Source organism: Danio rerio, chromosome 16, assembly GCF_052040795.2.
Source record: "Danio rerio strain M-AB ecotype USA chromosome 16, GRCz13ab, whole genome shotgun sequence".
NCBI classification, from domain to species: domain Eukaryota; kingdom Metazoa; phylum Chordata; class Actinopteri; order Cypriniformes; family Danionidae; genus Danio; species Danio rerio.
In genome coordinates, this window is record NC_141036.1 from 35,808,629 (window position 1) to 35,835,756 (window position 27,128).

At 32.5% G+C, this 27,128-nt stretch overlaps 2 protein-coding genes across 3 annotated transcripts in view; one reads left to right on the forward strand and one right to left on the reverse strand.

Moving 5' to 3' along the window:
* Window positions 1-27,128, reverse strand: part of tg (thyroglobulin) — an 81,008-nt gene that overhangs the window by 10,693 nt on the left and 43,187 nt on the right. For both annotated transcript variants that reach the window (XM_087286111.1, NM_001329865.1), the window contains 19 exon segments: window positions 26,252-26,374; window positions 26,034-26,149; window positions 23,298-23,403; window positions 22,639-22,836; window positions 20,699-20,869; window positions 20,269-20,355; window positions 20,075-20,158; window positions 18,434-18,571; window positions 18,161-18,334; window positions 14,108-14,219; window positions 13,944-14,023; window positions 13,298-13,441; window positions 13,096-13,161; window positions 10,698-10,832; window positions 10,433-10,597; window positions 10,139-10,346; window positions 9,136-9,223; window positions 8,410-8,548; window positions 6,680-6,876 (listed from right to left, as the gene is read on the reverse strand). In XM_087286111.1, coding sequence (XP_087142237.1) covers window positions 6,680-6,876; window positions 8,410-8,548; window positions 9,136-9,223; window positions 10,139-10,346; window positions 10,433-10,597; window positions 10,698-10,832; window positions 13,096-13,161; window positions 13,298-13,441; window positions 13,944-14,023; window positions 14,108-14,219; window positions 18,161-18,334; window positions 18,434-18,571; window positions 20,075-20,158; window positions 20,269-20,355; window positions 20,699-20,869; window positions 22,639-22,836; window positions 23,298-23,403; window positions 26,034-26,149; window positions 26,252-26,374 — 2,531 coding nt within the window.
* sla1b (Src like adaptor 1b) lies at window positions 1,000-6,970 on the forward strand. The gene is made up of 7 exons (XM_087287321.1): window positions 1,000-1,346; window positions 1,954-2,053; window positions 2,985-3,071; window positions 3,153-3,250; window positions 4,531-4,662; window positions 4,777-4,903; window positions 6,183-6,970. Exons 1-7 carry the CDS (start codon window positions 1,262-1,264, stop codon window positions 6,400-6,402), a joined length of 849 nt encoding a protein of 282 aa, XP_087143447.1. The 5' UTR covers window positions 1,000-1,261; the 3' UTR covers window positions 6,403-6,970.

Here is a 27,128-nt window from a genome sequence, read left to right on the forward strand (position 1 = left end):
CCAAAAGTGGGTCACGGGAACATTTTCAGTGGGTCGCGGAGTGTGTGGTCAAAAAAAAAAAGTCAAATTTTTTACTTATTTTGCTTTTACCAGACTTTTATTTTGAAATGTGTGTGCTACAACCCCACCATTTGACATGTGAAATTTCATTTAATTATTGCAACAAATACGTCGAAGCGCAAGTACGACCTCGAATATGTAAAGTATGGATTTATACATTAACGACAAAAAAGACTTAAAGCCTCAGTGTGTCATATGTAAAGAGGTGCTCTTAGCAGAGAGCATGAAACCTTCTATATTTAAACAACATTTAGAAACCAGACATGTTTTATTAACTGCTTATTATTAACATTATTTCTATTTGTCATTTTTACTTTGTAATACTTCTATAATTTGATCCATTTTGTTAAATGACAGCAATAAAATAGTGTTTATTTGTAAGTCTTGGTGAATTTCTCATAATGTATCCGTCACTACTTGTTTATGTTAACAAACAAATAAAAATTAAGTATAATTCCTAAAATTGTATTATAGTTCCTAAAAATTTGGGTCACGGCTTGATGACCATGTAAAAATGTGGGTCCCATGGCCAAACCAGTTGAGAACCCCTGGTCTACAGAATAAACCATCACTATACAATAACTTGCCTAATTACCCTTACCTGCCTAGTTAACCTAATTGACCTAGTTAAGCCTTTAAATGTCACTTTAAGCTGTATAGAAGTGTCTTGAAAAATTTCTAGTAAAATATTTCTGTTATCTTGGCAAAGATAAAATATTTCAGTTATTAGAAATGAATCATATAAATTCTCCTATCTTACTTCTAAATCCTTTTTTACTCAGTTTCACAATTTATGGCCCTTTTTACACAAACTCCACAGTAATATTTATCATAGATCTTTCTCAAAAACACAAAATCTAAATAGGAAAAACATGAAACCAGGTGTGGTTTAGTTTGCATATCACTTCTATTTATACGCATATTTACCAGAAGCATGCTACTTCAATAAGCAACGCATATCTGAATACATTTGCGTACGATTAAACAGGCATTTGCTTTCATCACTTCCTATTTTTGCTTGTGCATGAAGTGGAAAGTGTGGTGAGAAAAGTCATGCCCTTCAGCTCTTATCAATGGGAAGTTACACAGCCAAACAACAGCAACATCAGCTAACTCTGTCTTACAGAAGACAACATTGACTCATTTGGGACAGACATGCTAATCTGATGTGGTAAATATCTGTAGGAAGAGTTGTGGGCGAATGAAAATGGGAGGTGTTCTGACAAGCCAAAGGACCCCAGAGGATTTCAGACAAATTCGTGCTAATGAAGACCTTCCAGCAGGAGGTATGAAAATACAGAGCGCCATTTGAGTGACTGAATGATTGACTGGTTTTAAGTGACATTTTCCGTTCAGCAGATAACCACACGCTTTCAATCGTTTACAGATGCTGTGAAGAGACTCAAACTGTATTTAAACATGCAGATATCAGTTCTCTTTTTAGACTAAACATGCTGAGTAAGCTGCGATCATGTCCTTGAATAGAAATAGCATTGAAAAGTCTAAGATGAACTTCCCTGTTTGGGCAAAAAAATAATCAAAATAGTTAACACAGAGCAAGCTCTATAAAAGTGTAAAAAAAAACATCACGTATTGTTGATGAATACAATGGAATTTTGCTTTTCTCTTATTACATTTGATCCAGAAAAAAATGTTAATTTCAAGACGTTTAAAACATTTCAAGATGTTTTTAACAATTTAATTTCAATATGTTTAAAGCCTTATTGGTAAAGCAGCCCATTGGCTTATTACTTCCTGGCCTTCTAAATAACAGACTAATATGTAAATGTACAGATGTTTATTTTATTAGCAGGACTCAAAAAGCTGCCTGAGGTAAATATTCTTTAAATATGTATTTTTTCTAATATAGAGATGCAATAATTTGTTTTACAGTGCTTGAAAACGATACAGCAATAGTGCTGGATAACTACCCTCCCCCTGATATCTGCGAGCCTATATTTCGAGTGGGTGATTGGCTGAAAGTAGTGTCTGAGTGAGTATTAGCATTTTATGTTTCTACAACAGTTTCTGCACTAATAGTAACATTTTAATTTTAAAAACATTCATTTTTTACTTTTATTTTCCAAAACATATGAAAATAGCCCTTAATAAACATATAAATAAATAAACATGACATTTTAATTGACCAAAAACATTATAATACAATATAATAATAATAATAATAATAATAATAATAATAATAATAATAATAATAATAATAATAATAATAATAATAATAATAATAATAATAATAATGATAATAATAATAACAATAATAATAATAAATATGTTTGAAGTGCAATAAAGAGTTTCATTTTCAAGATATTTTATTATTTTGTTATTATTTGAGTCTATTATATCATCAATATTACTTCATTAATATTATTATTACTTCAACCTACAGATTCTGTTAATTATTTTGTAATATGCTGATCTGGTGCCTGAGAAACATATTACAATGTAAATGTTAACTTATACAGTACAGTCAATTAACATACATTGTAATGTGTTTAATGAAAACTATGATCTTTTTTCTTTAGGATTCTTAGAAAGTATTAGAGGACATGTAAAAATAAGGTAGAAACAAAGTGACTTGTCTCTATATACTGATTGTAAACTTTTGAACCGTAGAATGTCCAGGAATGTTTGTGTATTTTGCAATCATTGTTCTAAACTTTCAAAGTGTTTCAGCTGATGAGAGAAATAACACTGACAGTTTGCTTGTCACAATGTGTGAAAGCAAACCACAAAACCATGCAGTTGGTCTTAGCACAAACACTAATTTAGCCTGTTTAATAAACAAACACAAACAAACTTATTTTTACGTTTTCACCTGATATAAATAGCCTAATCGTTAAAAATAATTAAATGACAAAAAAGATTAACTGTACAACAGCATTTCTACAAGTCTTCTTGTCTTTCAGGGAAGGTTACTGGTGGAAAGTTTTGTCGCTCAGCACCAAGGAAGTGAATTTTATACCGCACTGCCATGCCACAAAAGTCTACCATGGGTAGGTTTTACTTGTTGTCTAGCTTCACTTGCATTTTAATGTTCTCTAAATGTTAATGGAAAATGTTTCATGACTGCCTAGCTGGTTGTTTGAAAACTTGTCCAGACCCAAAGCTGAGGATCTGCTTCGGCTCCCAGGAAACCGAGTGGGTTCGTTCCTGATCAGAGAGAGCTCTAAAGGTTAGAAAATATGTTTAAGATGTTTAACTTTGCAATCTCACATAGCCATATATGACATAAGGTCTGGTGCTTCTCTGAATGAGAACAGAAACAAACAGGAGAAAAATTAGACTCTGGACAAAAACATAATAACAGACTAGATCTACCAATCAATAAAAACGTATTATCGTATTAAATATCTGCATTTTAAATGTGGTTGAGAAATTACCACTAAAAAGTTAGTTAGTGTTATGTTTACAACGATGTTGGGCCATGAAATGCACCCCTGCAAAATTATGCAACTCTAGATTCACTACACTGAAAAAAAAAATGTTCAAAGATGATTCCTTGGATTTACTAAATTTTCTTACGTTAAGTGGTTGTAAACAATTTATTTGGGCTGAATTTAAACAAACAAATTATGTTGAACATTGTTAAACTTAATTTGTTTGTTTAAATTCAACACAAATAAATTGTTTGCAACAATTCTGCATGCAACACTTTTTTCAGTGTACCTGATTTCCTAATCCCAACTACACCTCCTAATCCTAACCCTGCCCCCACACCTTGAAGAAACATAGTTCTGTGTTTCAATACGCACACATATAATATATATATATTATATATATATATGTGTGTGTGTGTGTGTGTGTGTGTGTATGTGTCTAGTTATATATATAACTGGCTCTATAAGGTAGGTGGTTGCAACCAAATTATATGGGCTGAATAAAGCTGCATACAAATTAAGTTGAACATTACTAAATTTAATTTGTTTGTTTAAACTCAGGCTATATTAAATGTTTGCAAGCACTATAAAACAATTTAGTACATCCAATGACTTATTTTTCTGTCTGTCAAAAATATAACATATATATATAAAATTAACAATTAAGTTGAATGACCTTTCATGAAAATCAATATGACATTTGCAATTGTGCTAGTCTGGACAAAAAAGAAGTCCTGTGATATTGAACTTGTTGAAACTGCTTAACTATGCTATGGGAAAATGAGAGAACAACTTAAATAAGACATTTTTACCACCGTATGCTGAATTTTGAAGCCATATTTTGCCTTCTGTAGGCTCAATCCTGCTTTTCACCTCCATTCATGATTTAGCTGTATGAAATATATGGTGACTTGCATGGGAGCGGGGTGGCATGTGCCTTTTTTCCCTATAACTAATATATTGAATCAACATCTTAAACTGCGCTCTAAAATAGACCAATTACAAATATTTGCAAACAAGTGTTTTTGGCTTATATATGATAGATCCAAAAATAATTTTGCTTGTGTGTTTGTAGGTATTTACTCCTTATCTGTGCGCCACAGAACAATTAAGCATTATCGGATAGTTCGAATGCCAAACAACTGGTACTACATATCTGCACGCCTCACCTTTCAGTGTCTGGAAGATCTGGTCAACCACTACTCTGGTAAATCACAGATAAATAGCTGATTTTTAATTTATTGATTTAATTTGCTGATTTTGTGTGAATGATGGCAAATATATTAAATCAGTTTTAAGCAGATTTTGTTCTCTTGTTTAGATATAGCAGACGGGCTGTGCTGTGTTTTAACCGGTCCATGCTTGACTGCCTGTGAAACACCTCTAAGTGAAGTTACGAGAAAAGCTGAGGGGAGAAAGCTATCCTTTGACTGGAGAGCAGTGAGAAGGTAGTAGGATCATCAAAACAATTATTTTTCTATGTGAACTAGTAAAAACTAGACAAAGCTATAAATATAATCATGGTAACCCATATATTAGCTTTTAATTATTATTATTTTTTTAAAGAAGTCTGCTAATAAAGACTGCATTTACTTGATCAGGAATATAGTAAAACACAAATCTTGTGAACAACCGTTACAAGAATTGTATTTCTATGATGGAAAAGCTTAATTTTTCAACAGTTACTGGTCTTTAGAGTTGCAGACTATATTTTAGAAATCCCTGTAAAATACATTTCATCATATTAATGTTTCAAATAAATTTTAAAAATATTTTTAATTAAAAATAAATCACAATTGATTGATTAGTAATAGCAGTATTTATTGAAAAAAAACATAGCAATGTGGAAGTCTTCTGCATTAGACTAATGTCATTTTTTTTAAAAATCCTTCTTTTCCTTTCTTACTTAGTTTTTGTCTTGTTTCTAGTCCAAATATTTAACAATTCTTAAATCAAGAAGCATTTTCTAGACAAGCAAAAATATTGTATTGTTTTAAAAAAAAATAATATGCCAACATTAGGTGAGTTTTTCTTTAAAACAAGTAAAATTATTTGGTGCCAATGGCATAGTGGTTAGTGTGTCGACACATGCCTGTCAATACTCTCTTCGGTTTTATTAAAGGTGAAAACCCTAAAAAAAGAATAATAAAATACAAGAAAAATATTCTGCCAATAGGATTAGCAAAATAATCTTGTTTTTGCTTTGATGATGATGTTGATGATGATGATAAAGCCTTTGCTAATCACATACACTGTTACATGTAGCGAAATTGGACCCCTCCGACCATACACAAACATCATAGGGGAAGAAAGAAAAAAAAATTGATTAAGGAAAAGGGAAGCAAAAAAAAAAAAAAACTATTCCAGACTGTCGTTAAAGTAGGGCAGTGTGAAATTAGGGGAAAAAATATAAGATCCTTTTGCCTCCACCATTATCAGCCTATTTTGATTGTTTTAAGAAAAGCTCAGTTCATTTTGACATATAATTTCTCAAAATAAGACATTTTTTTATCTTGTCTAGAAAATGATTCATGATTTAAAATTTGTAAAATATGTTTACTAGAATCAAGACAAAATATTATAATTTATTATAATATATTATAATTTTTATATAATTATTTTTGTATTCACTTAATGGGTTTGTTTGAATAATCATATTAACTATGAAGTAAGTACTTTAATTCTTTTAAAACTACATTTAATAGCATTACACTTTGCCTCTCTTAGCTCAGAGCTCATCCCGCAAAGCACTAGCTCTTCAGATGTGAGCTATGGAGTTCAGAACAGCGTCTCTTCCTACCTCTCACTGCTAGGAGAGCAGGAGAAAAAGCCAGAGAAGAAGAAATTTAGCTTGAAGAAGAAAAGGTGGAAGTCTGTCTACTCACTGCCGAACCACCAGCTTGAAAGTTTGGCTATAGTGGAAGACAACTATGAGGAAGTGCACTGATAGATCACAGCCGACTCATTCCAGAAGCTGATGGATGGATATCTAGAGGCATTAATGTGTGTGAACTAAAAACAGACTGACTTTTTGTGAGAAATATATTTGTGATATATAATATATAGCTCCTCTGGCATGCTTTTATTTAATTTTAGCCTCACAAACTAATGTTTTTAAGATGCTTATGCAACTTAGTTTCATTATTTTTGAACTAGGGAAAGATGATTTCACTAAAAATGTGACCTCAGTCTTGTTGGAGCTTTGTAAGATTTATTATTCTTACCATTAATAAAGCTCGACTGAAGAGTGATGAAGCTGATGGAGAGGTGAGATGAAGGCTCGCAATGTCAGCTCCGTTTCTCTCTCCCCCGACTGTAACTTTAGTGGGGTCTCCACCAAAAAGTGCAATGTTCTTCTGAACCCATCCCAGAGCCGCTGCCTGGTCCTGCAGCCCATAATTCCCCGGCAGAGCACTGGAACCTAAACAGAGTCAACAGACTTCAACTCATTCTGTATCTTCAAATGTGTTTTCCATCTGTGCATAAATTAAAACGATGGCACCAAAAGATTATAATCAGCATGTGAAAGTCTATCAGTCATACTAACAACAAAAATAATATTTATAATAATCATTTTTTTAAAAGCTGCAAGAAATGTTCAAAGCCCCGCAAGGGTTTAGTCTGGAAATAGCATTTGAAGCCAATCAGGCTCCTGCAGAGCTTACAGTGTTGATTTTGGCTGGACGGTGAAAGCTCATCATAGCTGGCCACTCAAAGGCATCAGTTAGAGCCGCTTTCAAACTCAGTCAGCCAACGGTGGCAAAGGGGAAAAGAATCTGAATATTTTCACAACCACTGTGTGGATGGAACTTCTCACACGAACCTTATGTAACCATATTCCATAACTGGATTCCACTGCATTTTTTTTTTTGGAATTCTTTTTTTATGGAACAAATTATGCAATTTGCACAACACGTCATTTAGTTCGACCCTAAGAAAGCTTCCAGGACAAAGTTTAATTGTAAGGTAAAATATATTATAAAACTTTCTTTATAATGTACAGATTTATTACTTACATTTTTCCAACAATAATGTGTCCAGAAAGCCATTTCCATTTTTTACAGCATAATAACATGCAGTGAGCACATTACAATTATGCAAACTATCACATTTTTATATTGCGGAAGATTATAGAGAATTGATATGATATGTTGCTTAACACCAAGTGTGTGTGGTATCACTTATTTATCAGGATACATTAACTTTAATAAACATCACTTTAGAGCCCTGCATGGGCCTTGAATCTAAGCCCTAGCCCGGCCCTGGCCTGAGACACACAGGCTGTAGCCCTGCCCTTGTCCAAGACAGCTTATCAAATTTTTTAGGCCGAGTCCGACCCGAAGCCCGTCTTTTTTCCGCCAAACAGCCTTATAATGTTACAGCCATTAAAATAAACCAGATTTGTATTTAATAGAAAGTTAATGTTTTTTTCATTTAGTTTTTATCAAAATAATTTAGAGAGATGTTTGGAGTTTATGTAAGTTTTAGTTTTATAAGTGTCATTGATATCTAAGCGGTATGTGGTCCAGTTTACTCTACTTAGAAGTTGTGCATTGTGCATAACCAGTTGGCTTATGATTTAAAGTTGTAATTTTTCACAGTTTTAAGTTAGCAATTGGCAATTTTTCTCTTTATGTTTTTTCATTGCACATGGCTGCAAATCTCTATGTGCAAGGCATCACTGGTGCTTCTGGACCGCATGCATTAGATCTCATTAAACATTGTTTAAAAAGGCTTATTTAAAATTATTATTTACATAAAAAAAGCAAACACAATGGCTGAAACAGTTTTCAACACTGAAAATAATATTGTTGTTGAAAGAACAAAATCAGCATATTACAATGACTTCTGAAAGATCATGTGAGACTGAGGTACTGAACTAAAAACATGTGTCTGTGTGTGTGTGCGTTTGTATATAGACACACAAATTTCAAATAAGTGTTTGTTTGTGTACCTGCACTGAGGAATCCAAAAGCAGCCATTCTAAAACTGGCCGTCACTACAATTATGTTGCCAACAGCAGCGAGGTATGAACCATCTAGAAGATCCGATGCAGAGTTGTGGAAGAACACCAGAACCGGCACATTCTTTTCCTGTGACATAACAGAAAAACTGTATTATATTGTCAATAACTACATCCCATAGTTAGCAGATATAGAGGTTTATGAGACAAGTATTAACAACCCATGGTCCAAGGACACACTTAATTAAAGAAACCTGTACTTGTACCTTTGAAAGATTGTATTATACACTACAAAGATTTATTTGTTTGTTATTTAAACATTCAGCAAAGATGCATTGATCAACATTTTACATATTTATACATAATCAACTTAAAACCAATGCTCTTTTTAATACTGATAATAATGAGAGATGTTTTTAAGCACCAGATCTGCATATCAAATGATTTCTGAAGATGTGACATTGGAAGGTTTAGTAATGGTTGCTGAAATGAATGCTTTGGCATCCTAGAATAATACACATTTTAAAATACAGAGAGATAAACAACATAGAAAACAGCCATTCTAAACTGTAATGCATCACATTTTAAAGTATCAAACAAATAAATGACTGAGAATGAGGGATTTCCTTTAAAAATATTTAAGCCAAGACTAATCCTTTGAATGGAACTGTTTACATGTGTGCTTATATGTATTTATGCTTGTCATGGGGATCTTACCACACTGCTGGCAACAAAAACATTGAGGTAGAGACAGTCTTCACTAGAAGAGGAGTCAGTGAGATCACCGGGCTGAAGACAACTGGATCTAAAACAGTTTTATAGATCATACAAATCACATCTCGTACAAAAAGTGACCGGATTAAGGTTAACATAAGGGCACATATGCATTTATAAACACTTTATTTTGATGGTCCATGTGAGTATTAGTAGAATGTCTGCTTAATATCTGCTGATACTGCTCCTACAACAGACATTTAACTGACTATAAGAAGCTTTGCAAGTACATGTCAACTTACACTAAACCCTAACCCCAAACCTAACAGTCTACTTAAAATCTAATGAGAATTAGTTGGCATTTAGATGCAATGTCAAAATAAAGCCTGACCTTCATAAACATACAGTAAATATAAAAATTATTGACCAATCTTTTATATATTTTTTTTCTAGTGCATGCAGGACACTATAGTTTATTTTTCGAAGTAAATATAGCAAAATAAAAAAAGTAACGTATTATATCCAAAGACTCTTCATACAGTGGACTAAAAAGCAACAGGAAAGTAAAGAAGCTGCTGGCTCAAAAATAAGCTGAAACAACACAATTTTTGATAAGTATTTTTGTAACAATTTAATTGTTTTGTGTTCAATTCAGAATTTCTAAAAACTAATAAGTTATGTTAATTCCTTTATGTTGTGCCAACATAGATGGAACCCAGCATTTTGTTTACAGAGAACACTGATAGTTGTGTAAACACTGTCATACTAAACATCTAAATATTCTTTTGGTTGATAGTAATGAATTAAACTGTACCTTTTTATCAGAGTTAACTGATACAATTGATTTTCTGACAAGTTTTAACTGCAAGATTTCTTACTATATTTTATTACCATTAACCTTTCAAAACTATACAGAATAAATTGTGATAATGGGATCATTTTGGTTTGACTGCAATCTTGTTTTTGACCTCATACAATTCTACTGCAATCAAAGTTGCCAGCTCACCGGAAAAATGTGGCGTTCCAGGTCCCGGTCCAGTCAGCAGGCTGTGGGGGGCTGAATCTGAGGTCTCCGATTGGTGGACGAGCATAAGGGACACCCAAGAAGTAGGTCACACGCTTGCTATCTGAGCCAGTTATCGGTTTTACCTCACTCTCTCCAAGAAGTGTGCCATGATCAGGGATGAACACAGAGGTGAATTCTAGCTGCACACCTGTAAAGAAAAGTATTTTAGTTATTTGAGAGAAAAAGGATCAGAAAACAGTTTGGACTAGTCTGAAGAATGTTTTGAGGCGTCACCTGTTCTGATGTAAACAGATTGAGCAGGCTCTTTGGTGACTAGTAAACAGCGCCGGCCGCTTGTCGTAGGAAGGCAGGTGTGTGTGTCTGGATACATCACACATCTCACAGCTGACTCTCTGCTATCAATGGACACAGCCGAACAGGACTCACTGTCCTCACAGGCTATAATACAAAAAAATGTTATGAGAACACAGTAAATACACAAATATCTGTATTGTAAATAGCAGCTTAATATTCTTCTTAATTTTCAGAGAGAGATTACCAGAAAGACACCAGTTCTTGACTTTATCCAAGTCCTCTGCTATGTCTTTGCTTATGTGAACAATGTCAAAAGCTGATACAGATGCGTCCACGTACACAGAGGCAACATCCAACTTTTTCCACTTCTGCAAATCAGCTGTTTGAAAAAGAACATGCTAAATCTCATGTGCGAAATAAAATAACTTGTTTTAATTAAAGGTATCTTATTATGACCTTTTTAAAGGTTGTAAAACAAGTCTAATGAGTCCTGTTTATTAAGTTATTAAGAATGGTTTGTTCTGTAAACAATAAAAAGATATTGCTGAAGGGGGCTAATAATATTGACCTTAAAATTGGGTTTAAAACAAATAAAAACTGTTTTTTGATTCTAACAAATAAGATTTTCTCCAGAAGAAAAAATACTATCAGACATACTGTGAAAATCTGTTAAACATCATTTAGGAAATATTTGAAATAAGAAAAGAAAAATTCACAGGAGTAACATTAATTTTAACAATCTCTCTCTCTCTCTCTCTCTCTCTCTCTCTCTCTATCTATCTATCTATACATACACACACATATATATATATATATATATATATATATATATATATATATATATATATATATATATATATATATATATGTATATATATATATATATATATCTGTATATATATATATATATATATATATATATATATATATATATATATATATATATATATATGTATATATATATATATATATATATATATATATATATATATATATATATATATATATATATATATATATATATGTGAGAGAGAGAGCGAGAGAGAGAGAGAGAGAGAGAGAGAGAGAGAGAGGGGGGGATGGATGGATGGATGGATGGATGGATGGATGGATGGATGGATGGATGGATGGATGGATGGATGGATGGATGGATGGATGGATGGATGGATGGATGGATGGATGGATGGATGGATGGATGGATGGATGGATGGATGGATGGATGGATGGATGGATGGATGGATGGATGGATGGATAGATAGATAGATAGATAGATAGATAGATAGATAGATAGATAGATAGATAGATAGATAGATAGATAGATAGATAGATAGATAGATAGATAGATAGATAGATAGATAGATAGATAGATAGATAGATAGATAGATAGATAGATAGATATAGATATATATATTCATTCATTTTCTTTTCGGCTTACATCCACAAACCCATTCACACACTCGTACACTACGGACAATTTAGCCTACCCAATTCACCTGTACCGCACGTCTTAGGACTGTGGGGGAAAATGGAGCACCCAAAGGAAACCCAAGTGAACACAGGGAGAACATGCAAACTCCACACAGTAATGCCAACTGACCCAGTCGAGGTTTGAACCAGCGACCTTCTTGCTGTGAAGCAACAGCACTACCTACTGCGCCACTGCGTGTATATACATACACATCTAATAAAATTAAAAGTAACTAATTACTTGAGTAATTTTTTCAGAAGGTACTTTTTTACTCTTATTCGATTAACTTTTAAGATTGTTAAAAATTTTGTAAAAAATTTGGCAAGTACTTGTACTCTTACTTGAGTACAGATTTTGGATACTCTACCCACCTCTGCCTATGTGTATATGAGGATTTACTTCAAAATACATCTCATATCATTTATTATTATGTTTAAGTCACCCTTTTTCACTCAAAGTAAAAACTGATTTGCATGTGTCTTTTTTAATTTAAACAAGACTAATTCAGTTTCACAATGTTGGTTATGTTAATGAATGTTGGAGAGAAATATTTTAAAGCTTTTAAAAAATGTCACTTAAACATGGTAAACAATACTAATGCTGTTTTGTTTTCAAAATAAGAGTTCCACATACATAGTAAGCATAAAGCAAGCATTGATAAACTAAAGAGAAATAAGGGCAGATGCCATTGTTGTAATCTAACTAGGAAACACTGTGGCCAATTAAATGCTGTTAAAAACTAATTTCAAAGAATGTTGCAAATTACTGACTTTCATAGTATTTGTTACAGGTTCCCAACATTCTTCAAAATATCTTTGTTTGTGCCTACTAGTTTAAAACAAGTAGAGGTAGTAAATTATGGAATAACTTTCCATGTGGATTGTCAGAGTTGGTGTTTTGTTCTGAATAGCCTGTTTTTCACCTGGATTTTACACTCATTGTATTTATATGAGAACGAGGAAAATAGTATGTATTAGACATGATATATCTTTTCTATGTACTGAAATCTTATTATTCAGCTATGCCTAGGTATATTCAAATTTGTACTAAATGCCAGCTTTAAATTAGGACTATTGCTACTTGTATACCATATATGCAAAGCACAATAGAATGCCTTAAAATAATTCATTAGTGATAGGGATTATTAGAGATTTACAATTGATTCGTCTCTCACCATTTTTTGAAGGAGAGCGGAGACTAAATGGCGGACAGACATCGGGATTATTTGGCCACTGGTTCACTACAAGAACAAACAAAGCTGATGTTACAATGTAATCATCAAACCACGCTTCCACAATTCACATACAGGAAATTCTCAATTCAACCACAATGAGTTGATTCTCTCAAGGGTCTCTGCATATTTAAATACTGTATACCTGGCTTTTCATACCAGCCGAAAGGATAGAGTTGACTTTGGACTTGAGAAGGAGAGCAGTCCTGAATCCTCCAGCTAGTGCTGTCATTTTCACCACACGTCTGGATGCCCAGACTATTTAGAGTCAGACACAACACATCTGATCCTGCACAACAGCAAAACAGAAACCAACCATCACTGTGAGGGATTTAAATCATTTTTTTATTTTGCCATCGACAAAATCTGTAGACAATTTGATTTGAATTTTGTAAAAATAATAATAATAATAATAATAATAATAAAATAAAATCAGCAGACTTATGTGGAATGTTTTTGAGAGTATAGTAACTAAAAACGTAATATTAAATATAAAATAATAAATGTATTTAAGGTTTACAATGCAAATCCAATTAGAACCACTTGTTTGGTAAACAAAGTAAGTGTTTCATATAATATTTCCACTAAAGTATTATTCAATAGTTTACTGTAAATTTATATATTTATTCAGTTTTATAGGTAAATAAACAGACTCAATAGTGGTTAAATAATCAATAAATAGAATAGATAATGGCCCAAAAAATCTGTGGCTCTTTATTTTTGACAAAACATATGCTTTGAGCCAACAAACAACTCAAATGATTCCTCTATATGCGAGTGTTCTTTCATACCAGGTACACCTGAGTCTTTGACATATCCTATTCCACGGCAGCATGGATCTTCATCACATCGCCTCTCACACTCGAAAAACCTGCTCAAAATAGTTAAAGCATTATTCATCAGGGAAACAAATAAACTGTGAAGGAGGACAGCTTTTGTTGGCATTTCCCCTCACCCTTCTGTAATAGGTTTACTGGACACACTGACTCGACTGCGTACAGAGTATGAAACCATCTTCTTAAAAGGAACACGGCTGTAGAAACTCTTCACACTTCCAGTCAGAGATACTGCACATCAAAGAAAGAGAAAATATTGTGCATTACAGAAAGTTGGTTACAAAGTTTTATAGACAACATTTGATGTGGACTTTTCAGCAAAGTTGTCCTAAAACTATTAAACAACATCCATTCTTGGTTTATTTGAGAAACTTCTTTGATCCTCTTCAAATACTGACTAGTGTAGAAAAGCACCGGCCATGATCCAAACAGTGGACCATTGATACAAACAAAACCTTTCAAGCGACAATTTTATGACGAAAACCTTTTGCTAATCATGAGTTTTTTTTCTATTCCTTTTGGTCTGATCTAAAATCCAGCTTTATAAAGCTGGAAACTTTTTTTTTTTTTTAACAGCGCTGAGAAAAAGCCTTTACGGCAGATTTCCACCTAGGTAGCATTATTTTCCAGCCTTAAACACATACAGCAGACAGACCACATGTTAAGAGTTTATGATCGCACCTTTTTGTTGTGGATTACTTTATAGGCCATGAAACATTCAATCTCCTGTGATCCCTATTATGACTGAAAAACCCTACATTTCTGTTCCAGGAAGACATAATAGGACTATTGCACTTTAAAGATACTTAACACATATGCTACATTTAAAAAGAAAAATGGCATTAAAGACAATTGCAAAGATGCAGAAAATTCCTATTTCAAATTCATACTGCTCTTCTGAAACTTCTCTTCATCCTGTATAATTAAAATAACTTATCGGTCCTCTATAAGGATTTTTTAGGGGTAATTCAGGTGAAATTATTATAAACTGTATACATTTAGTTTCCCCCAAATAAACATGAATTAAAGGAATAGTTCACCCATAAAATGAATGTTAACTCATCATTTATTCTCTTATCCGTAAATTAGCAGTTTACAACCAACAACTTTTAACCTTAAACATTTTAAAGTGACTTTTATTGGCATTTTTAATAGATTTTAAGTGATATATTGTCTGGGTTGGTGTTGTATATGATGGTAGAAAAACCTTTTAGTATGTTTGCAGCACATTTTCTGTTATTTTACAGACTTATTTCTCTTTATATTCATTCATTCATTTTCTTTTTAGCTTAGTCCCTTTATTAATCTGGGTTCGCCACAGGGGAATGAACTGCCAACTTACCCAGCATATGTTTTACACAGCAGATGGTCTTTCAGCTGCAACCCATCACTGGTCAACATCCATACACACTCATACACACAGATACTCACGGACAATTTTAGTCTACCCAATTCACCTATACCACATGTCTTTGGACTTGTGGGGGAACCGGAGCACCCGAAGGAAACCTATGTGAACACGGGGAGAACATGCAAACTCCACACAGAAAGCCAACTGACCCAGGCTTGACCCAGCGACCTTCTTGGTATGATGCAACAGCGCTACCCACTGCCCCACAGCGTCACCCCTCTCAAACAACTAAAATGTCAATAAAAGTCACTTTGTTAAACAGTAGAGTTGAATTTTCAACATCAAAAGTCGACAGAGCAGAGATAAAGATCCCATAATGCAATTCACAACCGTAAGGAAACAAAAAGCCCTTGCAACCCCCAACAAAATGATCTACATTAAATCTAAATAAGCAGTGCTTTTTAAAAGCAAAACTAATGGGCCAAAGAGCAGATGGACACAGTCTTTGCCCTGCAGAGGAATGAATGACTAAGATAATCTGAGAAACATGCCGTCTGTCCACTACTGTTAAAATCAATTATTTGTTCTTGCACATGGTTTCGTTCCTAGAGCTGTTCTCCAGTCCAGACAGACATCCAGAATAACCACATTACTGTGTGGTCACTCACTCACTTCACCAACTCTTACATAACACTTCGGTTCCAGTTCTAATCCAGAGGCGAACAATGAACATCATGCATAAAAGCCAAATTTATACAGTCTACAGTCTCGGGTAAGTGCTATTCACTCAAGGGAAACTAATTCTGACACTTGGAAGAAATGGGAAAATAGTAGATGGAGATGGAGGATGTGTAAAATGTATAATGTTGATTTGTTTTTTTTTTTTGTTTTTTGTTTTTTTAAAGTTGGTATTTAGGAATAAACCAGCATATTTTGATCTCATTAAAACTGAGAGTAAGACTAAATTGTTAATATAATACAATAAAATTAAAGCAAAAAAGTGACAGTTGAATTTCACACTTAACGTGTCATTAAAAACACTAAACTACATGTTCTGAGACGCTAACAGACAAAGGTTTACACCTATTTTGGCAGCAGCTACAGCATATTGCAGATGTTAAATGCCAGGACATCGCTAACAGTACAAGTTGCATGAGTGCTCATGTTTGTTGATTTTATAGGTCTGTTGGTTCTTGATAGGTGTTGAGAAAAGTCATATTAGATGGTGTTAGTCTTAGCTTCCACGTCTTGCAGACAGCATGAGCTCACCCCTGTCTGCACGCCACATGGGCGAGGTGGAGTTTTGCCACTTCAATTCGGTGAAATGTTCTCCAATCATCAAGACAATGCCTTTAACAACTATAACATGAACCATGCCTAGAACTTATTGCTAATTTCTTGAGGTAGTGGTTAAAAGCGACATTGTTCAATTTGTATCAATTTAGTCAAAAAACATTCTTGCTCAATTGTACATTGGCAGGTCTGTCCCATATAGAGCTAATTATATTATATTATATTATATTATATTATATTATATTATATTATATTATATTATATTATATTATATTATATTAACAAATGTTATATTAATTATTTTATGTTATTTTAATTATATTGTATATTACATTACATTATATTATATTATATTAATTATATTATATATTACATTATATTATATTATATTATTTTATTATATATTATATTATATTATATTAATTATATTATATATTACATTATATTATATTATATTATATTATATTATATTATATTATATTATATTATATTAGTGTTTTAAGTGAAGTAATAATGTGATTTGCATATAATAATGGAAAAATATGTGAAATTGTTGTTTAATATATTGCAATAATGAAATTTCTTATTATACATCATTCTCTAGAAAAATGCAAATTTTATTAGTTTTGTTTTTAAATAGTTTATTTATTTAATGACATTAAAATAAACAGTTAAACATATATAAACAGTTAAACTAAAAAAAACGTGTCAATGTGCACACATTTAGTCTTTAAAACACTATTAATTAGTGAAAACCCTCAGCAGATATTCTGAATCTAATTAGTCATTTCTCTCTCTTGTCATTATTGTTTATTTTCAGCTCTGGGTTCACATTTGGGCAGCTCCAGCCAATGGCAGAACGACAACAACTGGGCAGGTGGGGATAAAGATTGTAAAAGCCCTCTCTGATTAGTCAAATTTAGATAAGTAAACAAAGCATAAAATAAATATATCACACATGTCTGCAATAAATGTAATGACGATAAATTAGCAATATACATATATTATGCAGCCCTATTTGGGACAGATTTTTTTTACTTAAATCATCAGGATCTGTATGAAATAATAAACTGCAGAATTACAACTAGTCAGACTCTCAAAACTAGGCATAGTTTATCCATCATAATTGTCTCTGTTTGCCTTTTCACCATCTGTCTGCCTTCTTTTACACAAACCACTGAATCATCAGCATTCCATGTTGAGTTGCTAGGATTACATCTGAAAACAAATAAAGTAAACTACAGGAGGAGACAGTCACAAAGACGGTATTAAGAGTCTGACATCAGACTTAACAGTAGACCACAGTCACGCAATTTGAAAAAGGTAATGCAAAACCCATCCGTCTGTCCAATCACAAGAAATCTCTGAAAACAGACAGCTAATGCTAAGAAATGAGAATGATCATACAGCAGTTAGTTTATCTAGACAATTATCTAAAGAATTATGTATGTATTTTTTTTATTATAAAAAATCTTGTCATTTATTTGTACAAAGAGAAGCATGACCTTTTTGTGTTTAAATGACTCACCTTTCTTTTGGTATGCAGTCTGCAGACTCTGTGTCATCACTAAACTGCATGTCTGTCTGAGAGGTTTGTCATATGCTCCGCACACACGTGTGTCAGGATATAAAACACATGCAAAATACAGAGGGCCTTCATCACGGATGTCAGAAACATGACACAGCTCTTCTTCTTCACAGCCTGAAAGCAAATCAGAAAGTGAAACTTGCCCAGCCTACACATAAAAAAGACAGTGAAGAGTAGCAAGTGAAGAGTTTCTCATGAAATTTTGCATCCTACGTTTCAGACACCAGAGCTGAGCCTCCTGGAAAGAGTACTGGTGTTTAAAGATCCAGTAAAGCTGATTGGGAAGTTCTCTCTCAGGGTCTACGTTTACATCGCCACTGTCCAGAACATCAAAAGCCTCCTTCACTGAGTCTAAGAGGACAATACAGAAGAATTGCTGGTAACACTTTAGTTTAGGCCATGATTCATGCTATTAACTACTAGATAGTTACCTGCCTATTATTAAGATATTAACTGTTCATTAGATATTACAAAAGTATGATCTTATTCTGCATCCCTAGTTCTACCCAATACCTAAACCTAACATCTACCTTCCATATTAGGGGAAAAGACACTATGGAAGTCAATGGATGTTTTTCTACACTGCATTCTTGGGTATATCTTCTTTTGTGTTCAACAGAAGAAAAAAAATTAAGGTTTGGAACAAGCAGATGGTAAGTAAACAATGACCAAATTTTCATTTTTCATCCATTTAAGGGAAAACTAAATTGATTAGACAGGTACATTTGTGAAATAAATGAATATAATTAAAGGCAACTCCATTTAACGAAAGACAGAGTTAAGATACTGTTTTTTTATCCCACGTGGATGCTATGAGGATAAACACGGGATCAAGAGCTTAAGTATGGTGAAAATGAATGGATGACAGCTTCTAAAAGTGATTGAGAGGCATCTCATTTTGCCCACTGGGCCTACCTTGTGTTTTATTTGCTAATTTAAGCCATATTTTAAAAGATAAATATAATGTATAAAACTATACGTTATTTATATTACTTTATAATACCTATAGATCAGATAAGCTTTTTCTAATAATGGACAATGCACAGATATTGATGTTACAGTGTTTTTACAAAATATTATTTGAATCTACCAAGCTTAGCTTACAATGTTTACATTACTTACATTAAATCTAAATCCCAAACATCAGAAATGAAAACAGATTGTTAAGATTTAATTAATGTCAGATTTAATGTTATTGATTAATGCACTTACAGATTTCATTCATTCATTTTTATTCTGTTTTGTCCCTGGTTTATCACAGCGGAATGAACCACCACTTACTTGACAGATTTATTTATTTTAAATTTCAGGTGGTTTGTGAAATGCGTTTTATATTTGAAAAAATATCTAATAAATATCTAAATATCTAATGGCATCTTCATTTTCAACTAAATCAACTTATTGGAACAAGACAGTGTAATTAGAGGGTTTCGCATAAAAATCAGACGTGGATTTAGCTGGTTTTGATGCAAAAGAAAATTTACCTTGTCAAAAAACAAAGAATTGTTTAAAGGGACATTTTTGGGAAAAAAAAGGTATTTTTTTTACATGCTAATAACCTTATCATAACATATAAAATAAAACATCTAAACCTAATCAGAGGAGCCTGATAGAAAATGCTCATTTACAAGACAAGAGGTCTGATGGATTTAGAGATTTTTGCATCTGAACTTATATTATATTATATTTATGTATGTTTTCATGTACTTATATACTTATTCTGACCTGCACTTATTAAAATAAATAAAAGAGAAATAGATTATACGGTAAAAACTTGTTTACTTATATGATGCTTGAAACAACAATTCCTATACATAACTATGTAATATACAGCCTAATTTCACTCATTTTTACCAGAAAGTGCACTTCCAGAATCCTCGCCAACAGCAGATCCACTGCAAGCCGAGAGAGTTTTTGCACGCGTGTTCATATCAGACTCTGATGGGATAAATTATAGTCATTAAGAAATAAAATAATCAAATCTAGATCATTAATCATCCAGATATATCACTTGTTCATGGCAGGCGACTGCTGAAGAACATCCAGACCTTTCCAAAGGTAGACACGCTGGAAGCTGATCAGAGTTTCCTGGTAACCGGTTTTGTTTTTGCTGGATGCTGGTAAGGCTGCATCAGCTGCAAGAAATACATTTTTTATACCTCATAAACATTTGCCATACAATAGAGGATTGAGTTTAAATGTAAACAAATCAAGCACTGATCTTAAACACTGCACATTATACATTAAGATTTATCAAGTCAATTTATAATCAAATTGAGTAAACACTATAAGCATACTGAACATAAAACATTGAGCGTGTTGAATTCTGATAAAACTGGTAAACGTTTGAGGGGAGGTGCACCTATATAATGCTGTCAAGAACAAATGTAAACTAAACCGCTGCTAAATGAAAGATAACAGCTGATTCTAACAATGTTTAAATGACTGTGGAGTGTGTTTGTGGACGTAGACTCATACTGATGGTGAAGTTCTGTCCGCCAAAGCTGAAAGTGAAACGTTTGAGCTGTTTGCTGTATTGAACACCAGCACCACAGATGCGGCTGGAAGAAGAAAGACTCTTCACATCCCAGTCTGATTCACTGCACTGCAGCACTGTCGGAGCAGTCAGAAAACCACACATGATAGAGCCTGGAAAACATGACGACAACAACAGTATTTATATGTATGAAGTAATGAGAATAATGTGATAAAAAATTATATATGATATCACTTTCTTAATCTAGTTTAAATGCATTAAACTGAGAAGTATGAACACTGGAACTACCAGAATTCTGTATCACATGATTTTGACCTTTCATATAAGAATAACATTTTTGTCACAACATATTTACATCCCATGCATCTATTTAGATTTTAGAATTAAGCTTAATGTCTGTCACCATAGTTTATTTACTCATTATTACTCTAAATATTTAATCATTTTGTAATATAATAATATGTTAACACTTCACACTATGAACCATTTATTAGGCATTATCAAATAGTGAATTCATTATCTGTTAATTAACTCTACATTAATAGGTGTTAGTAAGCAGTTTATAACTGCAGATAAAAATGCTCTATTCATGACTTATAAGCACGTGTTTAATGTGCTAAATGGTTGTATTCTCATACTTTAATGTATTTTTCTTCATTACTAAATTAAGTATTGCATCATTTACAAACCAGTTATTTGAGAGAAGTTAACGGTTTTTAAAGATTATACATAATGCATAGGTAAATGATTAATAAATTATTCAAATTAATATTTATATATTTTATTATTCAGTCATTAACTAATAGTTAATTTGTATGTTAATAAACGCTTTATTACTTCATCCTGTTTTGTGACCGAATCTAAAGCATAGCTGCCAACATTGTCTTTGAAAATCCGGTAGAGCTGTGGTGTTAGTAACTGTACTACTGAGTGGCCACTGGGTTCTGGTGACCTGGTGGTGTTACAGACGGTGCCAAAAAGCTGAGGACAGAGGGGGGAAATTACGAGAGTTTTCCGGGAAAAATAACAAAACGGGATATGGCGGGATATGTCACTTATTCTGTCACTCCAGAGATCCTACGCAAAAACAACAAAAAAAAAAATTTCTTCTAAGCTTTGTGTGGTAGTTGAGGGGCTACTTTTTTGGCTTGTAATCATATGGGAACTAACTTAAGTGCTACATAGCGGTAATGATTGTTCTGTAGCTTTTTTGGGAATGGCTAAGGTGCTATATACAGAAGCACCAGCTTTCACAGATATTACTTCTATGCAGCACTTACTGTAAAGTGGTTCCCTATGATTACAAGCCAAATAACTACTTTTCAGGGCCTACAAAAGTCATTTATTCGGAATTTACTAAGCATATATAGTCCTTTCTTTAGATTAGGTCACAAAACTGGATGAAGTTGAGTTAATAAAGCATTTATTAACAGGCAAATTAACTATTAGTGTATGCCTGAATAGTAAAATAGAAATGTTGATTTGAATAGTTTATTATTCATTCACTAAAATTCTGAATGATCTTAAAAAAACAACTACTTTTAAATACATTGTTTGTAAATAATGTGATACTTAATTTAGTCATAAAAAAATTAATCAGTAACAAAATATGAAAGAACACATATTAAGCACATTTTTATGTGCTTTTAAGTCAAGAACAGAGAAAAAACTGTATTTTCATTAACTAACGTCAACTAACATAAACAAATACTGAAATAAATGTGCTGTTCATTGTTTGTTCATGTTAACAAATGCATTCATAAACATTAACTAATACAATCTTATTTTTAAAGTGTTATCAAACCTTCATTTATAAAATATGTTCAATTAGACAGATCACCACAGGCCTCCATCACTTCTTGGTTTTGGAGTGGTGGAATCTAAGGGATATCTGCATGCACTGACTGACAATGAATCTGACCTCCGTTGAGGACATTCTGGTTGAGGATGAATCCATCACAGCAGGTCTCGCGACCGCAAGAGTCGACGCAGAAGCGATGGACATCAGCCAGAGCAGATCCACGAGCATCAAACACAAGTGTGCGATACACTCCAGAACCAGCCTTGCGGAAACTCAGCCTCTCAAATCTCTTCAGGCCCGCTGTGCTGAATTCATGACCTTTTGTCAGAGGATGAAGGGTGGAGAGTAAAAGAGAAAGAAAGAAGCAGCGATGTTCTTTATGCCATGGCCAAGAAACACAAGTGCATCTGAATGCTTTCAGAGTCGCCAAAAATAACCAAAAACTGAGAGCCTTAAAGTACCAAGTCATTTAATTCACAGGGAAAAATATTTATCTCTTAACAGAGCAAGTCTGAGGAATGTTTTTATGACAATTTGCTTTTTTCTTGTGTCCAAAGACGACTAGACCACTTAGTTAAAATCATTACTTACAAAACCACAACTTAATCTTTTAGGTCACGGCTTAATTCTGATACTTATCATTGATTTAATTTCATTGAAACACACTCTTTGTTTTCTAATAATATTAATTATCGTCTCGAACGCGTTCAAACTATACAACACATACTGTGTATCAACACATTTAACTGCAGTGTGTAACTAATAGCAGATGATCTTACCTTTCTTTCTCAGCACTGTGAGATCAGGTTCATCTCCTTTTATTTTCAGAACACAGATGAGAGTCTGGAACGCCTCAGCGCCGTCATTTCCCAGAAATCCTTTGCTCTGCAAGGCCAAACAAACCCCAAGACTTTTTTTTTCCTTTGGCAATAATTATGTCACTTTTGGGAAAGGAGGTGTGAGTGCCATCAAGTCACACAAAAAACATCCAATGCCAAATATAACACTGGAAATAACATTTAAATAGGATTTATGTATTATTTCTTAAATAAAAATGTGATGTATATTAAATTTATTAGCTTATGTGAGGGACAATTATGATTTATGTTGAAGAGATGATCAGGTACATTTAAAGTGACGATATACAGTAGCTAATGGAGAAAGCATGTAGTACAGTACACTATAGTTCTATTTTTAATTATTAATGACCTTTTATTAATTATTTTACTTAGCAAACATCCATTTAATTGATTAAATGTGGCTATTTATGTTACATAACATTTATATTTCAAACTAATATAATTCTAAAAATATTTAATCTATTTAAAATACAAAAAAAAATTGGTTCAGTAGGAATTTTAAATGTTTTAAAATAAGCTTCTCCTGCTCAACAAGGTAGTATTTATTTAATCAAAAATACAGTACAAATTGTACAATTGTGAAATGTTACTGCACTATAAAATAACTGTTCAAAAGTAGTTTATCATTTAATCACTTATTCTAGTGATTTTAAAGATGAAACTGTCAGCTTTATTAGACCAGTCTTTAATCACATGATCCTTCAGAAATCACTTTAATATTAATTATTATTGTTATTATTATTATTAATAGTAATAAAAGCAATATTATTCAATAAAGCAATAAATTATTAATATAATTTAATTTTAAACTACATAAAATAAGTAATAAATACATATTTAATAAATAAGTATTAAACAATTAACCATCTTTTTGTACATTTAATAAATGCCGCTGTGATTTTAAATAAATAATAATACAATAATAAAAAACTCACCCCCCCAAACATTTGACCGGTAGTGTATATAATATCTATTATAAATAAAAATAACAACAAACATTTGGAATTTTCTTTATATAAAAAACTAATCTCAACAATGCTTATATATTGGATTTTTTCTTGATTACATATTGTTATTATTATAGATCATGTTATGTACTGACTCGTCTGCTTTGCCAGGGCAGTAATAATTTACTATTTAAAATATATTACACTTTTATTTCACAGTATTGCTGTTTTACTGTATTTAAATTAAATAAGCAAGGCCTTATCAAGACTCGGCCCTCATGTTCAGCAATTGGTGAAAAAATGTAAAAGTGATTTTAGGTTTCTATTTTAGAATTAACCCTTTACCTGGCCCTCTACCAAACGGTTGACCATGTTTTTACTGTTTTAAATAAAGACTGTTAAATAATGGCTTACATACACATTGTTGGTTTACAAAAAAAAATCAAACAAACATCCTATTGCAGTATTATACTACAAGAAACATGTTAAATGACAATCTGAAATATTTTATGCCATACTTAAAAAAAATATATCATTTAGTATTCAAAAATGTTTTTTTTTTTTAATAAATTGGTCCCTCACTTAATATTATCAGATTTTTCATACTATATGAATTAAACCCGGTACTTTTACCATAAACCAACATATCAACCATTTGGTAGAGGTTGATATTTTAGAAATTATGGGATGTGTTGAAAAAAATGCATTAAGTGTGTTAATTGGCTACATAGGGAGTAAAGAAATGCAATCCAAACATTTTTTTCTTGAGATATACCTTGCCTTTTTTTGATGCAAAAAAGAAGCTTGTTTCTGCAACTTTTATGTCTTTATTAGACTATGGCGATGTTATTTATATGCATGCATCTTCTCAGAGTTTGCATGATTTAGACACTGTTTACCATGGTTCACTAAGGTTTATGACAAATCTTAAATCCATCACTCATCATTGTGTGTTGTACACTCGGGTAGGATAAGCTGCTTTGTCCACTCGTAGGCTAAAGCATTGGCATTTCTTTTTTATAAATTTATTCTGGGTTTACTCCTCTCACATCTTCAAATTTACATTTGTAAAAAAAAAAAAAAAAAACCTGTCTATAGCCTTTGCTCTTAGGAAGTTTTTTTTTATTGTCTGTACCAGTGGAGCGTACTGAACTGGGAAAAAAGCTTTTAAATATGCAGCACCTTTTCCATGGAATAACCTACAAACAAAAGTGGAAGTTTAAAGAATTGGTTTCACTACATGCTTTTTAAATGATTTGGAGTTTAAAACATTGACCTGTAGATGTTCTGAATAGTTTTAACTGTCATTGTTACCTGTTATTTGGTTTTTGTTTGTTAAACCCATGTGAACTGTATACTGTCTAATCTTGGCCAGGACGCTATTGTAAAAGAGATTTTTTGATCTAAGTGTGCTTTTCCTGGTAAAAAAGGTATAAAATTATAATAATAATAATAATGATGATGATAATAATAATAATAATAATAATAATAATAATAATAATTGACTTCTTCAAAGAAATGCAAAAATATTTTAGACAACCTGCATATTGAAAATATCTAGTGCATTTACACATTGGAAAGTGCTTTGTGCGTTAAGAAAAGTGTCAAATAAACATAATGAATTATTATTAATATTATTATTATTTAAGACATACAAATATGCTTCCACAGGATACAACATTAAATTCACACATGGGAATGCACATACTGGTTCAGAGGTCCTGCATTCAACATTATCTGCACTTGTGCTGTACATCTCACAGTGAGTTTTCTCTTCATCACTGAAAACAGCCACATATAGGCAGGAATCGTCCTGGGCACAATCTAACAGAGATCAGAGATGTGATCAGTATTAGTCATGAAGAAAACACATCTGATTCGTTCAAGCGCAGGTGCACTGCTGCAATATTAAGGAGTGCATCTCACCAAGCACACATTTCCTGAGTTGTGTTTCCTTTGGCTGACTTGAGGAATCAGAGCTCAGTGTGTCAGCACTCTCTGATTTCAGCAGCAAGGAGGATGAGGAAACCACCTCAAACTTTTCCATTACTGCAAACACACAAAGAGCGATATGCTAAACACACACAAATGCATATGTCGTTTGTGCTTTCATGCTGATAAAGAATTACTGATTTGAGTTAAAACAATACTGCATTCCAGGAACCCTCAAAAATAACAGTTATGATATGAGTACACACAGTATTGCATTTGGATCAGTACTAAAACAAAAAAGGCTCTCTGAATAAGATCAGTAAATCTGTATTATTTACCAGAGTAAAGTCTGTCAAATCAAAGATATTTGATTATTTAGCAATTTTTTTGCAAGTGATAAACATCTTGTATTTAGAAAATAGGTTTTTAATATTAATGCTGACTTACTGTACTTATTTAAACTTTTATAATTTGGTTATTAAATATATGCCAAAAAATAATTCGAATAAACGATTGTTCGTGGACTTGCGCAAGTCAAGTAAATTGTTTTTTATATCACAAGATTAATGTAAACAGCTAGCTATGAACACTTTTGCAATCTGCTTAAAACATTCCAAACTTTATTAATGATTATTTTATATTCAAATGTTTTTTGTAAACAATTGGATGCAGAGGACGGCTCAAGAGATAATAGATGAGCACATTTTTTTATATTTTCAACGGCCCTTAGTATTCCAGCTGACATGATTTCAAGGCCAATTTCTTTCTATTCTTTAATTCGTTAATTCATTCAATTTAATTAAATTTTCATTGCCGATTTCAGCTAATCGTAATTATATTAGGGTCAATCTTGAATTTCCACAACCAGCAC

Coding starts and splice junctions, on each gene's coding strand:
- sla1b (XM_087287321.1), top strand. CDS start 1,262: ATGAAAATGGGAGGTGTTCTGACAAGCCAAAGGACCCCAGAGGATTTC. Junction 3,072..3,152: donor GCCACAAAAGTCTACCATGG/GTAGGTTTTACT, acceptor ATGACTGCCTAG/CTGGTTGTTTGAAAACTTGT. Junction 4,663..4,776: donor TCTGGTCAACCACTACTCTG/GTAAATCACAGA, acceptor TCTCTTGTTTAG/ATATAGCAGACGGGCTGTGC.